Consider the following 19,909-nt stretch of genomic DNA (forward strand, 5'->3'; position numbering starts at 1 on the left):
AAGAGTAATAAACACTGAAGATCATAGACAACATGTTGTCTGTCTTAGTTTTCTAAGGCTGTCAGAAGCTGACAAGAGTGAGCCTCGGCCTTTGAGCAATGAAAACGTATATGAGCCATCGGGATCTGTAAGCAATTTAACAGACTATAGATCTCATACAGTAGATGGATGAAATACTGCTCGTGTATAGTTTGTCTGTCGAAAGCATCAGTGGCAGTCGGGCTTTTATTAGTTTCTAGGCTCATAATGTTATAAAATAGGTATGTGTGAGCAAATAGCAATGACTAAAGGAAAAAACTAATGGCTGGCTGGCAGCAAGTCGCAAATCTGAAGAAATTAACATCTCAGGAGAAGACAAGAAGGCATCAGGTGTCACTTCTTTGTAAGAAAGTCCAACACTAGCTTTTAGGAAAGCTGTCCCTGAACAGTCTCTGTGCTATTCAGGACAGCTGAGTACACTGAGTTTCTGAGTAAGCTCTGCCAACTGCCATCCAACCAGAAAGAAAGACGGAAATTGATATTGTGAGCCTGGTAATGTAAGCCCACTGTTCGGCTTAACCTTGTGATGCAACTGCAGTGTAGTACAACTCAGCATTACAACCTGAAGTCTCCAAAAAGTCTTTGCGAAGGCGCAGCGGGATTTGTTGCAGAGCCGTTTATGAATAGATAAGTGTACTGGAAAAAACTGGCAGCTGAGTGTAAAGAGTCTCGCCTTTTCTGCGGCTCTTCCACTGAAACATGATGATGAAAAGTATTGGAAAATGTAGTCAAAAATCCTCCTCGGAAAATTTGAGATACATGTAACACTTTGGTCCACACAGAAACATGTCACTGAGTTGTTTTGGCAGTCATATGGACCTGCGTGGCGGCAGGCCAGCAGAGAGTTGTGGCTGCTGATTGCAGAAAATACATGCAGGTGGTGGGCTTGAGTGTTCACAGCACTTTAGACTGTTTGTGAAAATCTGAAATAAATGAAGATATTCACTTTAATACCATCACTGGAAAAAAAAAAAAGCCCCTGTAATTCGTAAGAAAACAGTTATTTCAACACACGCACTTCTTCTTTTTTTTCACGTAAAAACTCAGAATTTCTTTTTTCAGTTAATCTTTCTAGGATTTCAAAAGCACGGCCCAGACATACACCTGCTTTTCTTTTCCTGCTCATCTTCTGGTTCATATCGCGGTCATTGTTTGAAGATACACCAAGTGAACTTGTCTTCTTCAAAAGCAGGAAAGGCAGAGAAATTGAAGCGTGCAGTGGACACGGGGAGGACAGACGAGAGACAGGCTAAAGCAAGGAGAACGGAAAGGACCGATAACTCACGCGGACAAGCCGTATATATGTCATACGCGTACACCACCTCTCACCGCCGCGCAGAGAATTATATGCGCATTCATTCGCATAGCACACATGCCGAGAGAGCTCTGTGAGAGAAAGGAGACTGATAGATTGAGGTGAGGATTAAAGTGTTTAGCCAAAAGAAGATGAGCTCTGAGGAGGTTTAGTCTGCTGGAGCACATGTGTTTTTCATTACCGCAGCTCAGACCTGTCCTCTGAGCTGTCAGAGACTGGAAGCATCTGCATGTGAATATGCATGACTATGATTGTATGTAAATATGTTTATCATCTTCATATGTGCGCAATTACGAGAGCAACCGCATGTGTGCGCGCCGACACAAACACACACACAAATACCGAATATGTATTCTGACATCGGTTTGGAGGCATTCGGCATCCCTTTCAGCACATAATAGACACACTTGTCTATGCAGGAAAAATGTGAATTATGGACTTTTCTCTATTCTTACTCAACTATCTTTCCTCTTAGTCCATATAATCTGCCCTCCACCGGCTCTCTGCGTCAAGCATTCAAGATCTTGGAAAATAAACTGTCTGCAGCGGAAACTTTCTGATATCACCCCCACACTGGACTCAGCCCACCCAATATGCACACAGCCAACACGGCTTATTTGTTCGCATTGCAAGTGCCTGTTGTCTCCCAAACAATTTTTCTTGGATTACGTCACCAGTTGTTGATGTTCCATTTTCTGTGTCCTCGCGAATTCATCTCGAGAATTACATTTATATTGGATTAAAGCTTGATAAGAGGCTCTTTATTAGTTTTCATTGGTGCCTAATCTGTCAGGCGTTCCACACATCACTGTTTCTAACTGTGGTATTTCCCCACATGCAATTATAAAGTACTTTCTCTCTGCTTTAGTAATATCTCCTCAGGCCCTCACTGGCCAGTTTTGTATTTTGTTTGCACGGTTATTTTCCTGGGAACGTTACTACCGATGCATCTTCTCCATCTCCGCTTTGTTGGTTGAGCAACTGTCCCATGACGATACTTCTCACAACCTTATCGGACGCTCCCTTTGCCAGCAGGTCGGCAACGTGCAACTGTACTTGTCCATCTGGCTGCACAGCCAAAGCGTTATTTATGTAGTGATAGAGAAGCTTATGACGACAGAGTGAAGTCTGTGAGAGGCGAGGGCCTGTTTTGTAGATTTGTTTAAGAGTAAGCATTTACAGCGCTGTTGGGTTTGAAGAATTTAAAGAGCCATTAAGAGGAGATTATTTGTTTGGAAAGTTTACTGTATGCATTCCAGTCTTGGTGGGTATAAAGGATCATGCATCACACGGCATCGTCAAAAGAGTGGCGGGTGATTGATACATACACAGCTCACGTCTATGCTCAGGTCTGATGCAGGGCCTTAAAAATGTTGTGACGCAACATGTGTCATTTTAAAAAGGTCACTGCAAAAGTGTTCTGGTGCTGATGTCTTGTCCTCCCAGTGCAGGTTTGCTCATTCATTAAAATGCTCCTAATTTCAAATAATGGGAGTCGCAGAAATTATCTCACCCCTGTGAAATGTCGCTCTTGGATTTCTCAATCAGGCCCAGTGCCGGGCTTCAGTAACCTGGGATGATAAATGGGTTCTGAATGACTTCAGCTTTGGCCCTTGAGGCTTCGTAGGTATCCCAACGCATTAGTTCATGCAGCAATGCCTCTGCATATTTGTAACGTGCTATTTAGTAAACAGCTTTCCCACTGTCAGTGACAGTTTATCTTCTCTTGCTTGCTTTCCTTTGTAGAGTATCCCATACAGTTTGTCATAATGAAATGCCTCTCGTGGCTGAGCGGTGATAGCAGCCTTTTTCATAACGCCAGAGGAACTTGGAAAATGCTTTTAAGGCCGACTCAAGGAATCCATCGTCAATGTTTTAATTTGCATGTTATGAGCTGAGCCGACCTGTTGAGCACTAGCCTCCCCTCTCAGCCCTCTGTTGTCAGAAAAGCATTCAGTGGAATGGCAGTTAGATGCATATGTGGACCATCTGGGAGAGGAAACGCACTTGGCCAACTTTACATACCATGGCCACAGGCTGCATTTGTTGACTGATTTTCTTACACCATGCATAATTTGTACAATTGAACCTCCCTGCACATGGAACCCACTGATCACAAATGAGCAGGGTTTTTTTTCCCCCTAAAACTTCATTCTCCCCCAGCACATGTACTCCGTGCTTTGCTGCTCGATCTAATGCCTGTGGTTTGTTTCTGCCTTGTCTGCATGTCTTTACAGTACATTCTGTGAGTGTGTGTGCCAAGCTACAAAATGAGCAATGGTATGAGCTCTGAGTTAGAGATACTCTTCAGACATATTCAGGGGCTTAGTGTTGGCAGAGCAACTGTGACATTCCTTTAGAAGTGGATAAAAAGGAGAAGAGCAGAGCCTCTCCACTCACACACAAACAAGGAAGCGGGAGACATGTCAGGTCAACTTGAAAGCCTATAGCATAGCGTGTTCTGCTCTATATGACTCTAGTATAAACAATTACATCAGAGGCTCGGTGGATATCGTGTAATGCGTGGATTCGAAAATTAACATGGTGTGAATTAAGACATGGGAATAATGGTCTTTTGGACAGATGTGCTTGAAATAATGCGTGTTTGCAGAGGTGAGAGGCTTGAAAAGACTCGGGCTGGTGGGTTCAGACTGCCGCAGACGTCAGTGGGCATGGCAGCCTGGTTTGGCACAGCGGTGCTGCTTTAAATCCAAAGTAAGTGTAATGGTGACTTTTACAGTTGCCTTTAATTTGAAGAGTTGCTCAGCGCCTCACAGATGATGTATGTGTTCTGATGCCCAAGTGTGTGGGTTTGTGAGGCTCTCCAAAGATACCCAAAGTTTTTCTTGTACTGTAGGTGCCCACCGCCAAATATCCCCTTTTAATTTTTTAGTATGATGCAAAGCTCCCTTATAAAAGTGAATAATTGCCACTCGTACCAACTTACTGACACCTAACACTGATCTCAACCTGGATGGTGTGAGAGTGTGCTTGCACACGGTAACAGCAAGCATAGATGTCAGAGAACAAGACAATAACAAGACCTTTTCCCTGTTTGTCTGTAGGATTTTTGACAGTTTTGCACTTGGGGTCATTTGGCAGAGAGGCAGGATCAGGCTTTGGGACCTCTCATTGATCGTGTCAATGACTCCATGGAAAAGGAAAAGCAAAAACAATATAAGGCTTCCCGCCAAAGTCGGCAAGCTCACATCAGCCAGCGAGGGAAAGACTTTGTGTGTAGCGGTGTGACTGTGTAAATACTTAATTAGTCCAACATGTGACTCGTCCTGCCTTTCACAGCACCGCATGTCAGTGACTGACAGCACAACCAAATCTTGAGGTGACCAAGAGCAGGGGAGGTCAAAATGGAGGGAGGGGGGGGGAGAAGAGGAAGCAAAGGGGGAGCTTCGGTGTGTCCACATGTCTCACGCGATCTGGAATCACCATCGCACGTCACGTGACTCTGGCTTCCATTCAGCTTGTCCTGCGTCACCTTGCAAGAATGCAACTTATCCACCAACTTGGAAGCAAAACTGTGTGATAATTTGATACTGATAAAAATCTGCTGTCATGACAGTGAAGGACAAAATGATGGGCTTAACTTTCAAAGTGAAAATTTATATGGGACCACAGCTGAACAGCAGAATCTGCCTGTCAGTCACAGTAAAGCACTGAGTCTCCTGGGCTCTTGAAGAGGAAGTTTATCTTCATGAAGATTTTCCATCACATTACAGAAAATTACAGCATTTGTATTATGCTGTAGCACGTCTTTGTGCTTCTTGCAGCTACTCTACTCTTCACATGTTTGTTTGATTAGCCATTTTTTGCATACCAGCACCAGCTTCCAAGTCAGATAACAGTATTAAAAATGTGTATGAGTTACAGTACAATAACCTCCCTTTGTGAATTAACCACTTGTTCTTATGAAGCTTCCCTGATTAAATATGACCTGAAACCAAGAATACAATGAGAAACAAGTCCCAAAAATTTCCTGGACATTCCAGAGCTCCAGCTCCGAAGTCTGCTCTCCTCGCGTCTGCCGTCAGTTACAGTGGATCTCTGCCATGGAATTCTTTGCTCTCTTAAATTAAACCCTTCACCAGACCCAGCTGGTTCACAAAGCAGAGAGCGAGAGAGAATGAGAGGAGAGAAAGGCGGAGGAAAATGGAGGGGATGGAAAGGAGCAAGCAAATATTTCTCTCGCTTCTCATGTTTGGCTTTCTCCATTTGCTGCTATTAACACCTCATGTCTGGTCTGCACAAGCCCTTAGACACCAACTGGAGAGGAAAGAGTGAGAGGAAAGAGACAAGGATGGTTAAACCGACAGAGGAACGGTAACAGAAAAAGACTGTGCGCCGAAAATATTGTTTTGATTAATGTCTCTTGTATTCCTCTGGTCCCGAAACAGAGAATTACCTTACCTAACCCCAACGGAGAATGAGCAAGACGTTTCAGTGCAGAGATTGAAACCAGATATTTCTGTTCACACTGGCTCACATCCATCACTTGTTCTGGACTTGTGTTTGAGAACATGACTGGTGACTGAAAGTACTAGCCACACTGTCTGGCCAGTTTTAATCCAGCGTAAGTCTTCGGTTCAAATAGCTCTCTGCAGGAGGCATGGCTGCCTGTCCTTCGTCACGTTTTCATTCCATTGAAAAACAAGATTCCCTCTTCTTTGCCGGAGAAGCTTTAAACTCATGTACCCACAGTGAAATCATTCTTAAACAAGCGACCGCAAATTAATCACCCACCATTGCTAGGCAATGCTCAATTATTCATAACCGCAGCACAGCAGATTTCACCTCAACAACCTGTTTGTGCACTTGCCACTTCACAGCTCAGAGCCAGGGGTCTTTTCTCAATGGAAACTGGCTAGTAAACAGTGTTTCTGTCACATTTCTTTTTTTCAAGGTATCTAAATGGAGGAAACTTTGATGCACTGCTGTGCCGCATCACTTACCTTCCAGTTTACTTGGCCCCCAGTCCTCCCTCCTGTGTAGTATTGGGTTTCTGTGCCGTTTAGAGCACAGGCCTTCTTTGGGTTCTTTTGTCTAAGGTCCAAATGCAATTGGGGTTTCAAGTGGTCTCTCGAGCTTTTTATTACGACTCGAGAGTCACTGAGAAAATTCGGAGCTGTATTAATGTACAGAAGTCCTTCAGCTTGACAGTAATCAGCCAAATATTTGGAGCGGCACCAAAGAAAAATGATGATTTGATATCAGGGTAACGGTGCAGGCTTTCCAAGTGTGCAGACCATGACTGCAAACAGCAATGGTGTGGACTCCCGCTAATGCGTGAGCTAAGTCGGGTCTATTTGTGTGAGCTGACATGCTATAATAGTAGTAGTCCAACAAAAGCCTGCTTGTTTGGACTCACAAGATGGTGTAAATATAGCTAAACAGAGGGCTTTTGTACAAAACTCAACCCTCCATCTCCCAAAGACACAATCAGTGGATGAATGCCAAACTGACAAAAGTCCAGATTTTGTTAGCGTGTCCTCTCTCTTTGAGCTCAAACATACACAACCTCCAGGGTAGCTTTTTTAAAACTGTAAAGCATTGTATTTTCCTACGCTCCAGTGATGTCAGAATTACAGAAAACGAAGTGTTCCTTCTTTTCTTTCTTCTCTAAACTTTGCCTCTGCCCAAGGCCTGCACTCATAGCCTCTCTCTCTCTCTCTCTCTCTCACTCTCACTCTCACACACACACACACACACACACACACACACACACACACAGAAGTATTCTGTGTGTCTGGATTGTGTCTCATGATCTCAATCAGACAGTTGAGCTCAACCTGGCAGATGCTGGACAACCTTTAAAACCGCTGCCAGGTTGGGCTGTGCATGTGCGAGCACAGGTGGGCCAGATGATGGATGAATAAGCTAAAAACCTCCAGGGTCCTACCTGTCTTCACTCTCTTCAAGTCTTTGGTCCCCACTAACATGCAAAAGCCTCCTCTTGCTGTAATCTCACACCTACAAACATGCCTCAGATTGGCCAGTGAGACAGTCCAGTGCTCTTAGTGTAAATGAACACATCAAACCAGACCTGTAACGCTTCCATTGTTATGCCAGTTCTTTAAAATTTCTGCTGTGCATTGCTCACTGATAAGCTCGAGACAAATGATTCCTCGTGTCAGCCGAAGACACATTGGGAAAAGGAAAGCCCAGGATCAGAGAGATTTATATAAGAATTGATTACTTTGAGGTGTGGCTGGGGATGGTTTTGCAATCAAGGGGAATCAAGCTGAAAGCGTGGAAGGAGATGAATTATCACAAGGACACTCGGCTTAGCCTTTGGACTCATATTGCATGCTAAGTCTAGTTGCCAAACCCTTTGCAAGGCCGATGCCCACATTTGTTTTGACTTGGTCATGAAACTTTACTCTCCATCTTCCCCTCTGTCTCTCGCCGCACATTTCCCACCCTTTGTCAGTATCATTACCTGCACCCCGCGGCTTGCTGGACCGACACCAGACCTCCCGCCCTCCACTCCGAATCTCGCCTTCTCTCCCCCTCCCCCTCACTCAACTCATTTCCCATGCTTACTCGTTCTCACCCCGAGATTATTTTTTGGCATACAAGCGTTGATGAAAATAAATTCCTTGGTCGACTAGCCTATTGGCAGCATCCAAATTTTGTCTGGTTTCGAAAACAGTCATTACTCCGACCTGTTTATCTCTGATAAAAGAATTTGGTTAACTCACAGCTTCTTTTAATTCAACTCTGTGAAATACAGCTCTGACATTAATGTTCCTAACATGTTTTAAAACATCCATTCCCATATGTTAACGCCAAGTAATAGGCATTTATCACTTTGGCAGTTGTCTGGAGATACTTAAGTTCAACATAATGCATCTAGATGTGAATAAAATTACACCATCTTGAGGGGTTTTTTTTCTTCTTCTTCTTTCTGTCTAAATTATAGCATGTTTTGTATCTTAAGAAATCTAACATATAAAGTTAAGCAAGGATTTTATAATCTATTAAATTACCTTTTTTCCCAATGATTTAAAGCCACTAAATTCAAGCAATCTAAACCTTTGTCTGACTGTACTTTCCAGTGTTGAATTTTCTAAATGTGCTTTCTTAAGAGTCAGAGCTGAGGCCAAGCAGAATCTGTTTTCTGGAGTTTTTTTAATACTAATCTAGTCTCTTATGATCAATAGGCAGGTGGCGAGCATTTTTTCTTTTGCTCTTTCCCCACGTTCTTCTCACATTGTTTGTTCTTGTCAGCTTGCAGAGATATGGCTTTATTCATGTGTGAAGTGAAGCCAAAAAGATTAGTTTGGGGATTTAGGGGCTCAAAAAGTGCAGACTGCTCCATCCAGTGTTTAGAATTAAACATAACCAGATAGGGAACCAATTTTTTTATGGTATTTCTCTCATGCGTTTTAGCCAGTTGGGGTCAGCTTTATCCCATGTACCCAAATTAAAGTCCTTCGCTGTGTCCCATTTCAGGGTCTGCACGCTTGAAGTACGCATTTTAAGTGCGGTTACGTCACCGCCACGCGACGACGGCTGTCCCAATTCAAAGTGTACTTGAAATGCATACTCCAAATGCGCCGTCGATTTCCCCAAATATCAAGCGTGGTCCGGTGCACGCTTCGTGGTCCCATATATCCCACAATTCATAGCGCGGCGGTGGGTGTGGATAATTTTGCCGCAAAATACAGCAGAAGGGAGCGGCCGAAAAGTGAACTGTCAAAAGTAAGTACTGAATATGACGTCACTTATTCATGTGCGAATGTTTAATAATGAAGAACATTAAAACATTGCTGTTGGCCACATGTCGGCAAAGTTATGTGACACTAGTGATGTTTGTACTTTCAGCATTAACTTGGTTTTAAAGCCTCTACTTCTAAATATACATATAGTCAGTGTTGGGGAGTAACGGAATACATGTACCGCAAAATATGAGTAACTGTATTCCGTTACAGTTACCGTTTAAAAAGGTGGTATTTAGAATACAGTTACTTTGTTGAAATAAATTGATTACACGGCGGTACTTCCCTGTTTCATATTGTGGCGGGTCAGGACTGTTTGGGTTTTGTTTGACAGCTACGTTCTGTTGTTCCAGGCGGCAGCGTTACGGTTGCCATGGTTACAGGGTGCCGCTCTCTCTCTGCGTGTTTCCTGGGTGAGAGAGCGCCTGTTGTTGTTGTGCTAAGCTAATAGGCAGAATGCTACAGGTATAGCTCTAAAGAATGTAGCATCATAGGCAGTGTAGTCCGTGCTGCAGGGAGAATGGACTGCCATACCCGTTATGTGTCTGTGAGCGAGGGAGAGAGAAAAAGGAAAAGTACGAGCTGTCATCGAGCAAAAACGGGAGCTGGAAGCATGTAAATATAATAACCACTGCAGCCAAGAAGAGAGCCTGACGAGCCCAGCTGTAAGTAAGCTATTAAGACTCGACTGTACACCGTGTTCGTGTTGGAGCAGCCTTTCAACGCCTCTCTCCGTCTCTGCTAGCAAAGTTGACCCAGACAACAAAGTAAAGCTAGTTTTCGGCTACGAGCCGACACAGAACCCACCGTATTAGCCAGAGGTCCCTTTACTACGGTTCGGAGCCGCGGACCTTCAGTAACAGTAATAAATCACAGCAATAGTACATTCATGTAGTTGTAAACAGCATGATAATATATTAAGTAATCCAAAGTATTCAGAATACGTTACTCTCATTGAGTAACGTAACGGAATACATTACAGAATACATTTTGGGACATGTATTCTGTAATCTGTAATGGAATACATTTTAAAAGTAACCTTCCCAACACTGCATATAGTCGACCTTAATCTTACAGAGAATCTGATGATTTTATGGATAATTAAAGTCAGTCATATATCCACAAACACAACAAGCTGAAAGTCAGTGATATATATATATATATATATATATATATATATATATATATATATATATATATATATCAATCATAATAATCTGACAATACTATAATATTGGCCATATTATATTTACATTACCATAGTGAGATGACTTTAGTCTCATGAACAACATTAACTAATTATTATTTACTAGCTAATCTTAAATGACTGTTCAGTACAGAAATGAAGCCCTTGAATCATGTTTTACAGTCCTGTGGTCTCAGCCTCAGATACTCAACTAATCAAAGTGATGTCATGACAAAAATGAATGACCAACAAAACAATTTTCTCCTTCATTTCTGTCAAACAAAGCTGTATGTAACGTGTCTCGCGGTTAGTATCATGGTTGCTAGGCAACCTGAACAGCGCGACGAAGCATATACCGTCCCATTTCACAAGCCTCTCACTTCCGCACTTCTCGTAACCGTATGTAGTACGCGTAGTGCGCGTACTTCAAGCGTGCAGACCCTGAAATGGGACACAGCCCTTGGCTCTAAAAACATACACACAAGTGTTTTCAATCAGATCTAATTGGGCACACATGACATTATATCTTATGCCATGACATTTATTTTTTTACTGTATGGTGCGCTGTACTCACAGGTCTTGGAAAATGTTTGAGTGATGGCTTATTTTTCTTTAGGAGTAACTACTGCTGGGTAAACCACATCTAACTCATTATAGCCACATTGAAAGAAAACTGTGTGCTTTTCTTTAATTTGCTATCATCTACACACTTCAGTCCGTTTGTGAACTGTCACTTTTTTATCATCCAGGATATGGAAATCTAGGAGGTGGCGGCCTGGGGCCTGGAGGCTATGGAGGAGGTGAAAACTAGAAACTAGAACAGCTATGTGTATGTTAAACACAGGGGCAAAAACTCACTAACCTTTAACCTCTTGTGTCGCTTAGGTGGCTACGGGGGCTACTATCCGGGAGCTGGATCAAAGGCTGCTAAAAGTGGTAAAATGCAGGGCAGAAAATGTCTTGGTAGAATCGGCGGCTAATAAAAGAGTAATAGCGTCAGCGAACAATTTTTCCTTGATTTCTCATTGAGTGCGGTGGAAACTGGAGGTTCATCAGATATGATTATGGGATATTGGCTGTTGGAACGAGACACCGTTTATGTTTCAATTACTTGTTTTGATTATTGAAGCAATATTATGCTTCTTTCGAAATTCAGTCCTGATATCTGAGGTCTAAAATGCCTCAGGACTAAGGTCTGAAGTAACTTCCAGGATTACAATGAAACATCCCTGCAGAGGTGGAATGAGCTTGTCTGCCATGTGAAAGCTTGTTGTTAAACAGAAACATTGCCTCCCTCTTATGTCAAATCTGTTTTGGTTTGGATAATTGTAAACTGACATTACCGATGTCACTGTAATCTGTTAGGTTCTGTCCACTAAACAAAAAAACAACACACATTCACAGATGAGGCTCCTGCATGGATCTGAAGTGCATTTGAAATTCTGGTTGTCCTGCTCACAGGTGCAGGAGGCAAGCTCACGTTTTGGCCCGTTGACAGACTATTGTACAGACCAGACTGACACTGCCTGAAGCGTTTTGAACTCTGAAAGATCTGCATGCTCAAATGTTAGGAGAAAGCCAAAGTGAATGTTTCACATTAATGGTAACTCGGCATGGAAACACAGTTTGGCAAACATGCGTACATTTTTAGCATGTACTTGCAAACCTTAGACAGTGTGAACCTCAGCAGAGCCTGGCCTGACTTGAGAGTCTGTGCTGTATTCAGACACATGATTTGCCTTAAATTAGTACGGCTGATTAAAAATGAACTCAAGAGGGCTCAATCATGGCCAAGACTTGACTATGGCACAGAGCCTACCGTTAAGTATTGATTGGCAAAGGCGATAATCAGTCCGTAGAATCAGTCTGTATTGTTTTCATGACACTGAAAATAACAGGTCCTTCCTCTGAAAGAGCACAGATAAAACAAAACATTCCCTTGCCAGAGTTTGCCTCACCAGTTCCCCCAGAACGCATACTTACAGGCAGTGCGCAATGTCTGTCCAATAAAGTGTGTGGACTTTAAGATTAAAAAAAATTAACCAAATAAACCATTGTGTTTTATCCAGCTGCCAAGCTCCCTTGCAAGTGAAGCTGACAGCTCATTTCCTGCAGGAGGGGTTAGCCAGCGAAATGAGGCATTTGATGAAGTGAGGAAAATGCCATGCATGCTGGCTGCCGTTTCTGATTAAAGCAAAAGTCAAAAGCCATGTTGCTTTTGGTCACGGGAGTGATGATAAACTGCAAGGCCCAGATTAGCTGCTCTCATTACCGCTGACCAGCAAGCGGACCTGCCACAAGCCACAAAGCGACTCATTGCTCATCTTTAGTGGCACAGGGCCCTCTAGTGGTGTTGGATGTACAACTTTACAGTGGTACAAAGCATCTTATTGGTGTCAAAGACTAACGCTGAACTGAATGTGACTTCAAATGTATGTTTATGTTTGCATATGAACAGGGGTTGGAGGAGGAGGTCCTGGAGTCACTGGAACTGGCCCTGGTGGAGGCAAGGCACACACCTAATATCATTTTCCACCTTTTCTAATTTTTTTCATTTTATTTTAGCTCTGATTTCTCGAGTAAAATTGAAAGCCAGTCTTACTTTTGTTAGGTACTCACTAGAATAGATTGTATATAGTACATTTTCTAATATATAATAGTAAGAAAGAAAGGAGTCAGCTGTGTGAAGGGGCAGAAATCCCAGTTTGGCCAGGATGTGTGTGTTCTGGACACTGTGTCTTTTTCACACTCCTTTCTTTAAGCAAAATAATATTATGGCTTCTTTTCTTTGTTTTGTTTTTTTTCAGCACCTGTTATTCCTCAGACCGGCCTTCCTGGAGGTGGTGGCGCAGGAAAAAAAGCTGCCAAAGTGCCAGGTTTTGTAGACTCAACAATAAACTCAGAGTGAAGACAGACAGGATGCAGCCCACCAGGCAGTACAGCCACATCAAAAATATTTTCCAACAAAACATATAAATCTGCAAAAAGAAAACAGAAAAGCTTATATGGACAGTAGTGTGCAAAAGTCTTGCGTTACCACTCGTTTCTTTATATTTTGCTAATAAAATGTGAAACAGGCGCAGTAATTTATTAAAACATGTCCAAACATACTAAATATAGGAAAATATAGGAAAATATAGGATATAGCGTAAAAACACAGAGAGCTTGAAAGTCAGTTGTGGTATGTCCAGCTTTATACTTTGGCACAGCCTGAACTCTTAGTCAAAATTTCTTGTAATTTCTTGTAATTTAAAAGTAACCTTCAGAAATAGTTCTGAAGGACATTCAGAGCTCTCCTCTGGATGTTGGCTCGCTTTTGTTCCATTCTCTGTCAAGATGATCCCACACTATTTAAATAATGTTGAGGTTTGGGCTCTGAGAAGCCAATCCATGACTGATAATACTTCATTATTTGTTTTTCTATTCACATATGCTTCTCCTGCCTTAGCAGTAATTTGGGGATCACTGTCATGAAGCCAAATGAAGCCATTCCCAGTCAGACATTTTCCAGATGGTATTGCACAGTGGATCAAAATCAGAGTCTTCTGCTTTGATAATTTCATAAGGTTTAACAAGATTCCCAACCCCACTGGCTGAAAAGCAGCTCCAAACCTGTGTTCTCCTGACCTGAACCAAATATGTCTTATTTTGAATTATTACTCCATATAAGACCAGTTCTTATATACAGTATACATATACACAGTTCTTGTGTAGTTTAGCATGCGTCAGTCTTTTCTCAGTAAACGTCATATCTCAAAAGATGTCACCAGACATGACTTCCAGTTGCTGTTCATCTGATGTAGATAAAGTTTTAGGCCTGCTGGTTCTTTTTTTTGTCTTCTTTGTCTTTGTCTTCCACTTGTCCAGTTTCCTCATTTTTTAAGGACACACTGCACACCATGCTGACATATGCCAAGTTTTCAGTTAGTAGCACTTTGAAAATCACTTAGTTGCTGTAAAAATACAAGTTGTGTTGTCTTTAGAAATTTGTTTTTACAAATTCAGCTAAAGAAATGGGAATGTATTAAGTGTTTCTGTGACGGGGTGATAGTAACAAAGTCCCTAAAGATACATTTTAAAATTGATTGTTTGCTACACACTGCACTGATTCATTCATTGAATTAAGGACTTCTTTATGTTTGGGCGATTCATAGGTGATTAGGTGCTTTAAAAAACAAAAAACATTCCTCTGAAAACAGTCAGGTGCAAGACGTGAACTGAAAATGAAAGACGGAGAAGTATTCCCTGCTTTAAAAAAATAACAAGAAAGCGCCTTAGAAGCAAAATACCGTTTAAAGACCTGATGGGAGGCTCAAGACTTTTGCACAGTGTTGTACATAAAAGCAAAGGAATACTGAGTCTTGTCAAATGTCACCTTAGAAAACAGCAAATCAACATTCTTTCAAAAGAGAATTCCCCTGATAATATATTAAATGTAAAGGCATTTTTACATTGCTGAAATAAATTTAGATGAAGGTGAGCTATCAGTGTATACAGTATAATTCATTTAGTTATAGAGGTGAATTCAATTTGTATCAACCAGGCAAAGGCTCAATGTGTAAGCATTTTCCGCATCCCATTTGGCTTCTTTTTCTTTTTGTGGTTTTCGGACATTTAAATGTTCACCGTCAACACTGCTGTTGATCCCTCACATATATTTAAACATGGGTGACTTCTCATTGGCTGTGGCAGGTGTGGGTGTACCTGGCCTTTATCAAGGTGGACTGGTGCCTGGACAAGGTTTGACTCTTTCATATATTAATCTGGGGAACTTTTACTCCTTTGTTAGTTTCACCATGCAGACTCTCAGTCATTTAAAGACAACTGCAGGAATTTCTGGTTTCTTCTGTCATCTTCAGGGTTTGGTGGACGTGGAGTTCTGCCTGGAGTGCCCACTGGGTCTCAACTCAATCCCAAATCAAGTAAGTTCAAGTTTTTACTGATGGGTGTCAGCTGATTTATTTTCAGTTTTATTTCATTGCCAGTGAATCCCAAAAATAGTAAATACCAGCTCTACACAGGCTTACACTGCTGACAATCATTCACAGACAATATTAGTAGAGTTCCCAGTGTAAGACATATTAAACAAATGTAGATAAATAAGTAAAGGTGCTGGTGTGGGTCCAGAGAGTAATGCCGTAGCACTGTGATGCATGGTTCCAGTGTGCTTTGCTTCATCGTTGCAGCTCTGTTTAATACTCACATGGAAAAAATCTTCATGTGGCTCACTGGAATATTTCATTTTTCTTATGTAGTTGCAGGAGGAGGAGGAGGACAGCAAGGTAACTTTATCAATGATTGTTTGTTATTATACAAGTAAATATTTCTGGGGGGGGGGGGGGGGGTATCCACTCTGTCTGCTATTATCTAACCAAGATTAAAATGTTTTTCTTCTTCACAGGTGTCCGTGGGTATGGGGGACCAATGCAGCCAGGAGTGTTCCATGGATACCCCCTCAAATCACCCAAAGTGCAAGGTGTGACATGAAATTATTCAGTGTTTGCATTAATTCTTCTACAGGCATGTGGCGCAATATTAATTTTGTGGTTTAAACCCTGCTAATGTTAAATAACTTTAACATCAGCAGGATTATTATTATCATTTTGCAGACTGCAGTCTTACTTATCTTTTACTTAACTGTACTCTAAGATTGTCTGTGGCAGGTTTAGCACTGTGTTATTCTAATGAGAGAAGAGTGTATTTGGGGTCTCAGACAGATTGCTTTTGTTTTGTTTCTGAAACCGAACCTTTGTGTTCGGGAGCTTTCAGTTCGGGATCGAAAAAGTTGTTTCTGTTCATCTGGACGTAGCGTTTTCAGTTTGAGAAAGGCACTGGATGAGTGAAGAAACGTTTCTCCCACTGAAAACACTACGATCAGGAGAAACAGAATCAACCTTTTGGGTTGATTGTGTTCTCCTGAATGTAGCGTTTGCATATGATGATGTGCGCACAGCCTCCAGCCTCTGTTTTTCACTCTTTCTCTCTTTAGGTGCCTATGGAGCAAAAACTGCAGGTGGAAAACTTGCGTATGGTAAAAATACGTTTATTTTTTAACATCTTTAAAGTTTGGTTTCAGTGGAAATTCACCATTTAGTGATCGGCCTCGTTGCGATCCATGCTTCAGGTTATGGCGGCTTTAATGTTGCACCTGGACTGCCAGGGGTGCAAGGTGGCCCCGGGTCGAAGCCAGGATATCCTGTTGGAACTGGTAAAAGTTTTCACAATTTGTTTCCCTACAAGATGTGGATTAGAGATATAGAATTTACTTTTTTCCTTTTTTTGCAGGAGTGGGACTTGGGGTCATTTCACCTGGTCAGGGTAAAGCTGTCCAGTGTAGTAGTTTACCATACTGATTGAAGTAAATGCTTCCTGTAAAATCAGTATGTCTGCATGTAACTGAACTTTCTGCATTCTGCTCCATGTTTAGGTGGTACTGGAGGCTTTGGAGCTGGTGGTGGTGGCTTTGGTGGCACTGGTGGGCTGTATCCAGGCCAGGTGTCAGGAGGTACGGCAAGAAAGCAAATGCACACATGCAGAAAAAAGTCACACAGCAGTCACATGAACTGTAAGATGATGGGAAAAGTAAAGATTTATTTGCAGGCCAATGCCCTGAATTGAAAAAATAATATTCGTGGGTTAGCTCCATATGATCATCTTTAACACTTTCATGCATGAATTATGACAACCTCAATCAGGGTTTTCTCTTAAATATTTGTATTCATCTTTAGGCATGAAAAAAGATTTTTGAACTTAATTTTTTTAAAACATGTACTTTTCAAAGAGTTTGTTACATGTCAACTTAGGTGGACAAAAGACATTTTGACTTATAAATTTGACACACGAATAAATAATACACACTGTGTAAAAACTATAAAAAGACATATTTTTTTATAAAAAGATGAAAATAACAACAGGTATATATATATAAACTATAACAAATATAATATGGACTGAGACATAAGTGTCCAATGTGCAAGTGTACCATCAACACTGACACAAATACAAGAAAACAGCCTTTGAATAGCTGTCCACTATAGTGACCACTATGCATGAAAGGGTTAACTAACTAGCACAAATATTTCACACCACACCTTGTTTTATTTTGTGCTTTTTTAAAAAATAAATAAATGTTCTTCAGTTACTAAACTTTTATCATATGACTCACTATCGTTATGTTGACGACAGGGTATGGAGCTGCTAAGGCTGCCAAATATGGTGAGAATGTTTATGTTTTTCCTTATCTGGAAAAAAAAATACTTTTAATCATTTTTCATACTTTTTTCATGCATTTTTTCAGTAGAGTGAGAAAAATATAACTTAACTAATATAAAATTATGTTAAAAAATGAAAAAAATATTTACATGGACAAATTACACATATGCTTTTGTCAGGAGTTCCAGGAGGTGTACCTGGGGGAGTTCCAGGAGGTGTACCTGGGGGAGTTCCAGGAGGTGTACCTGGGGGAGTTCCAGGAGGTGTACCTGGGGGAGTTCCAGGAGGTGCACCGATTGGAAGAATTCCAGCGGTTGGTGGATATTTACCAGCAGCAAAAGCTGCTAAATATGGTATGCTTTATTGTGTGTGGAACTGTTACAAAGAAAACTAACTAACTAATGACATTTTCAGTGGAATAACAGAAAAACTCTTCAAAAAAAAATTCTGTCTCACTGACTTCTAAGACCATGATTTTCAATCTACATTTATCGCCAAATTGAAGGAAAAAATGATAGATATTTGTGGGGTGGGATCTGGCTCAAGTAGAAACATGGAGACAAATAGGGACAAATGGAGGGGGAGTGGGAGAAAATAGATCAATGGAAAAATAGAAATAAGGGGACAAGCACAAATAGGAGAACACTATCCTTTTAGCAAAGCTGAAAGCTGCTAAATTTCGTATGCTTTATTAATTGAATTTTATTATTTATTTTGAACTTTTTAAACATTATATCAAACTATAACCTGTAAATGTACTTCTTTTTTTTAAAGTGCATAAATTTTTTTTCTATTTAAATTAGGCACAGGAGGACAAATAGGCACAGGAGGACAAATAGGCACAGGAGGACAAATAGGCACAGGAGGACAAATAGGCACAGGAGGACAAATAGGCACAGGAGGGCAACTAGGAACAGGACAACTAGGAACAGGGCAACTTGGAACAGGAGGGCAACTAGGCACAGGAGGAGGATATTATCCTGCAAGCAAAGCTGCCAAATACGGTATTATTAATAATTGTTTTAATTTTTGTTGTGAATTTCCGACATCATGCCAAATTTGTAACTTCTAAAGGCACTTATATTTTGTCTTTTTGTTTTTTCAATTTAACCGCATGTGGGACAGGGGGACAACTTGGAACGGGGCAACTTGGAACGGGGCAACTTGGAACGGGGCAACTTGGAACGGGACAACTTGGAACGGGACAACTTGGAACGGGGCAACTAGGAACAGGACAACTAGGAACAGGGCAACTAGGAACTGGAGGAGGATATTATCCTGCAAGCAAAGCTGCTAAATACGGTATTATTAATAATTGTGTTAATTTTTATTGTTATTTTTTTAACATCATGCCAAAAATGTAACTTCTAAAGGTATTAAAAATGTGTTGTTGTGGGGTTTTGTTTTTTGTTTTTCAATTTAACTACATGTGGGACAGGAGGGCAACTTGGAACGGGACAACTTGGAACGGGACAACTTGGAACGGGACAACTTGGAACGGGACAACTTGGAACTGGAGGAGGATATTATCCTGCAAGCAAAGCTGCTAAATACGGTATTATTGATAATTGTGTTAATTTTCATTGTTAATTTTTTTTAACATCATGCCAAAATTTTAACTTCTAAAGGTATTAAAAATATGTCTTTTTTCAATTTAACTGCATGTGGGACAGGAGGGCAACTTGGAACAGGAGGGCAACTTGGAACAGGAGGGCAACTAGGTACAGGGCAACTAGGAACAGGACAACTTGGAACAGGAGGGCAACTTGAAACTGGGGGAGGATATTATCCTGCAAGCAAACCTGCCAAATACGGTATTCTTAATAATTGTTTTAATTTTTATTGTGAATTTTTTAACATCATGCCAAAGCTGTAACTTCTAAAGGTATTTTATAATGTGTCTTTTTTCAATTTAACTGCATGTGGGACAGGGGGACAATTTGGAACAGGAGGGCAACTTGGAACAGGGGGACAACTTGGAACAGGGGGACAACTTGGAACAGGGGGACAACTTGGAACAGGAGGGCAACTAGGAACAGGAGGAGCATATTATGCTGCAAGCAAAGCTGCCAAATACGGTATGCTCTTAACTGTATTATTGTCTGCATGTTTTTAGCCCATCGGGTCGAAGGATTCCCATCGAGTTCTAGCAACAATGATTTTGCTGTTTCATGCACAGTTTTTTAGTGTCACAAGAATCACTGGTCCTCCTAGAGTATTGGTCAACGAAACAAGTTTGAATTGACTGTTTCTGAGCCTCCTTACTTCTCACTGGAGTTTAATTCTCTTTGGTTTGTGCAGTATAGCCAACCAATGATAACAAAACTGACATCTTGGTTTAACATTATCTCAAGCAGTATTCTAAAAGCTACTTATGTATTCAAAAGTAAATATTTTGTCTCTATTTAACCCCTTGGGCAACAA

The 19,909-nt window shown here is 41.2% G+C and overlaps 1 protein-coding gene across 1 annotated transcript in view; it reads left to right on the plus strand.

Moving 5' to 3' along the window:
* Nucleotides 1-19,909, plus strand: part of elna (elastin a) — a 56,080-nt gene that overhangs the window by 17,487 nt on the left and 18,684 nt on the right. The window contains exons 7-25 of the mRNA XM_085131697.1: nucleotides 11,023-11,073; nucleotides 11,159-11,209; nucleotides 12,732-12,779; nucleotides 13,081-13,149; nucleotides 14,966-15,013; nucleotides 15,133-15,195; nucleotides 15,529-15,555; nucleotides 15,675-15,749; nucleotides 16,263-16,304; nucleotides 16,398-16,481; nucleotides 16,559-16,591; nucleotides 16,701-16,778; nucleotides 17,459-17,488; nucleotides 17,665-17,838; nucleotides 18,289-18,489; nucleotides 18,611-18,787; nucleotides 18,924-19,040; nucleotides 19,159-19,299; nucleotides 19,417-19,563. Of these exons, the coding sequence (XP_084987823.1) occupies nucleotides 11,023-11,073; nucleotides 11,159-11,209; nucleotides 12,732-12,779; nucleotides 13,081-13,149; nucleotides 14,966-15,013; nucleotides 15,133-15,195; nucleotides 15,529-15,555; nucleotides 15,675-15,749; nucleotides 16,263-16,304; nucleotides 16,398-16,481; nucleotides 16,559-16,591; nucleotides 16,701-16,778; nucleotides 17,459-17,488; nucleotides 17,665-17,838; nucleotides 18,289-18,489; nucleotides 18,611-18,787; nucleotides 18,924-19,040; nucleotides 19,159-19,299; nucleotides 19,417-19,563 (1,656 nt within the window). The remainder of the gene's footprint in view (nucleotides 1-11,022; nucleotides 11,074-11,158; nucleotides 11,210-12,731; nucleotides 12,780-13,080; nucleotides 13,150-14,965; nucleotides 15,014-15,132; nucleotides 15,196-15,528; nucleotides 15,556-15,674; nucleotides 15,750-16,262; nucleotides 16,305-16,397; nucleotides 16,482-16,558; nucleotides 16,592-16,700; nucleotides 16,779-17,458; nucleotides 17,489-17,664; nucleotides 17,839-18,288; nucleotides 18,490-18,610; nucleotides 18,788-18,923; nucleotides 19,041-19,158; nucleotides 19,300-19,416; nucleotides 19,564-19,909) is intronic.

Source organism: Neolamprologus multifasciatus, chromosome 14 (assembly GCF_963576455.1).
Source record: "Neolamprologus multifasciatus chromosome 14, fNeoMul1.2, whole genome shotgun sequence".
Lineage (NCBI taxonomy): Eukaryota > Metazoa > Chordata > Actinopteri > Cichliformes > Cichlidae > Neolamprologus > Neolamprologus multifasciatus.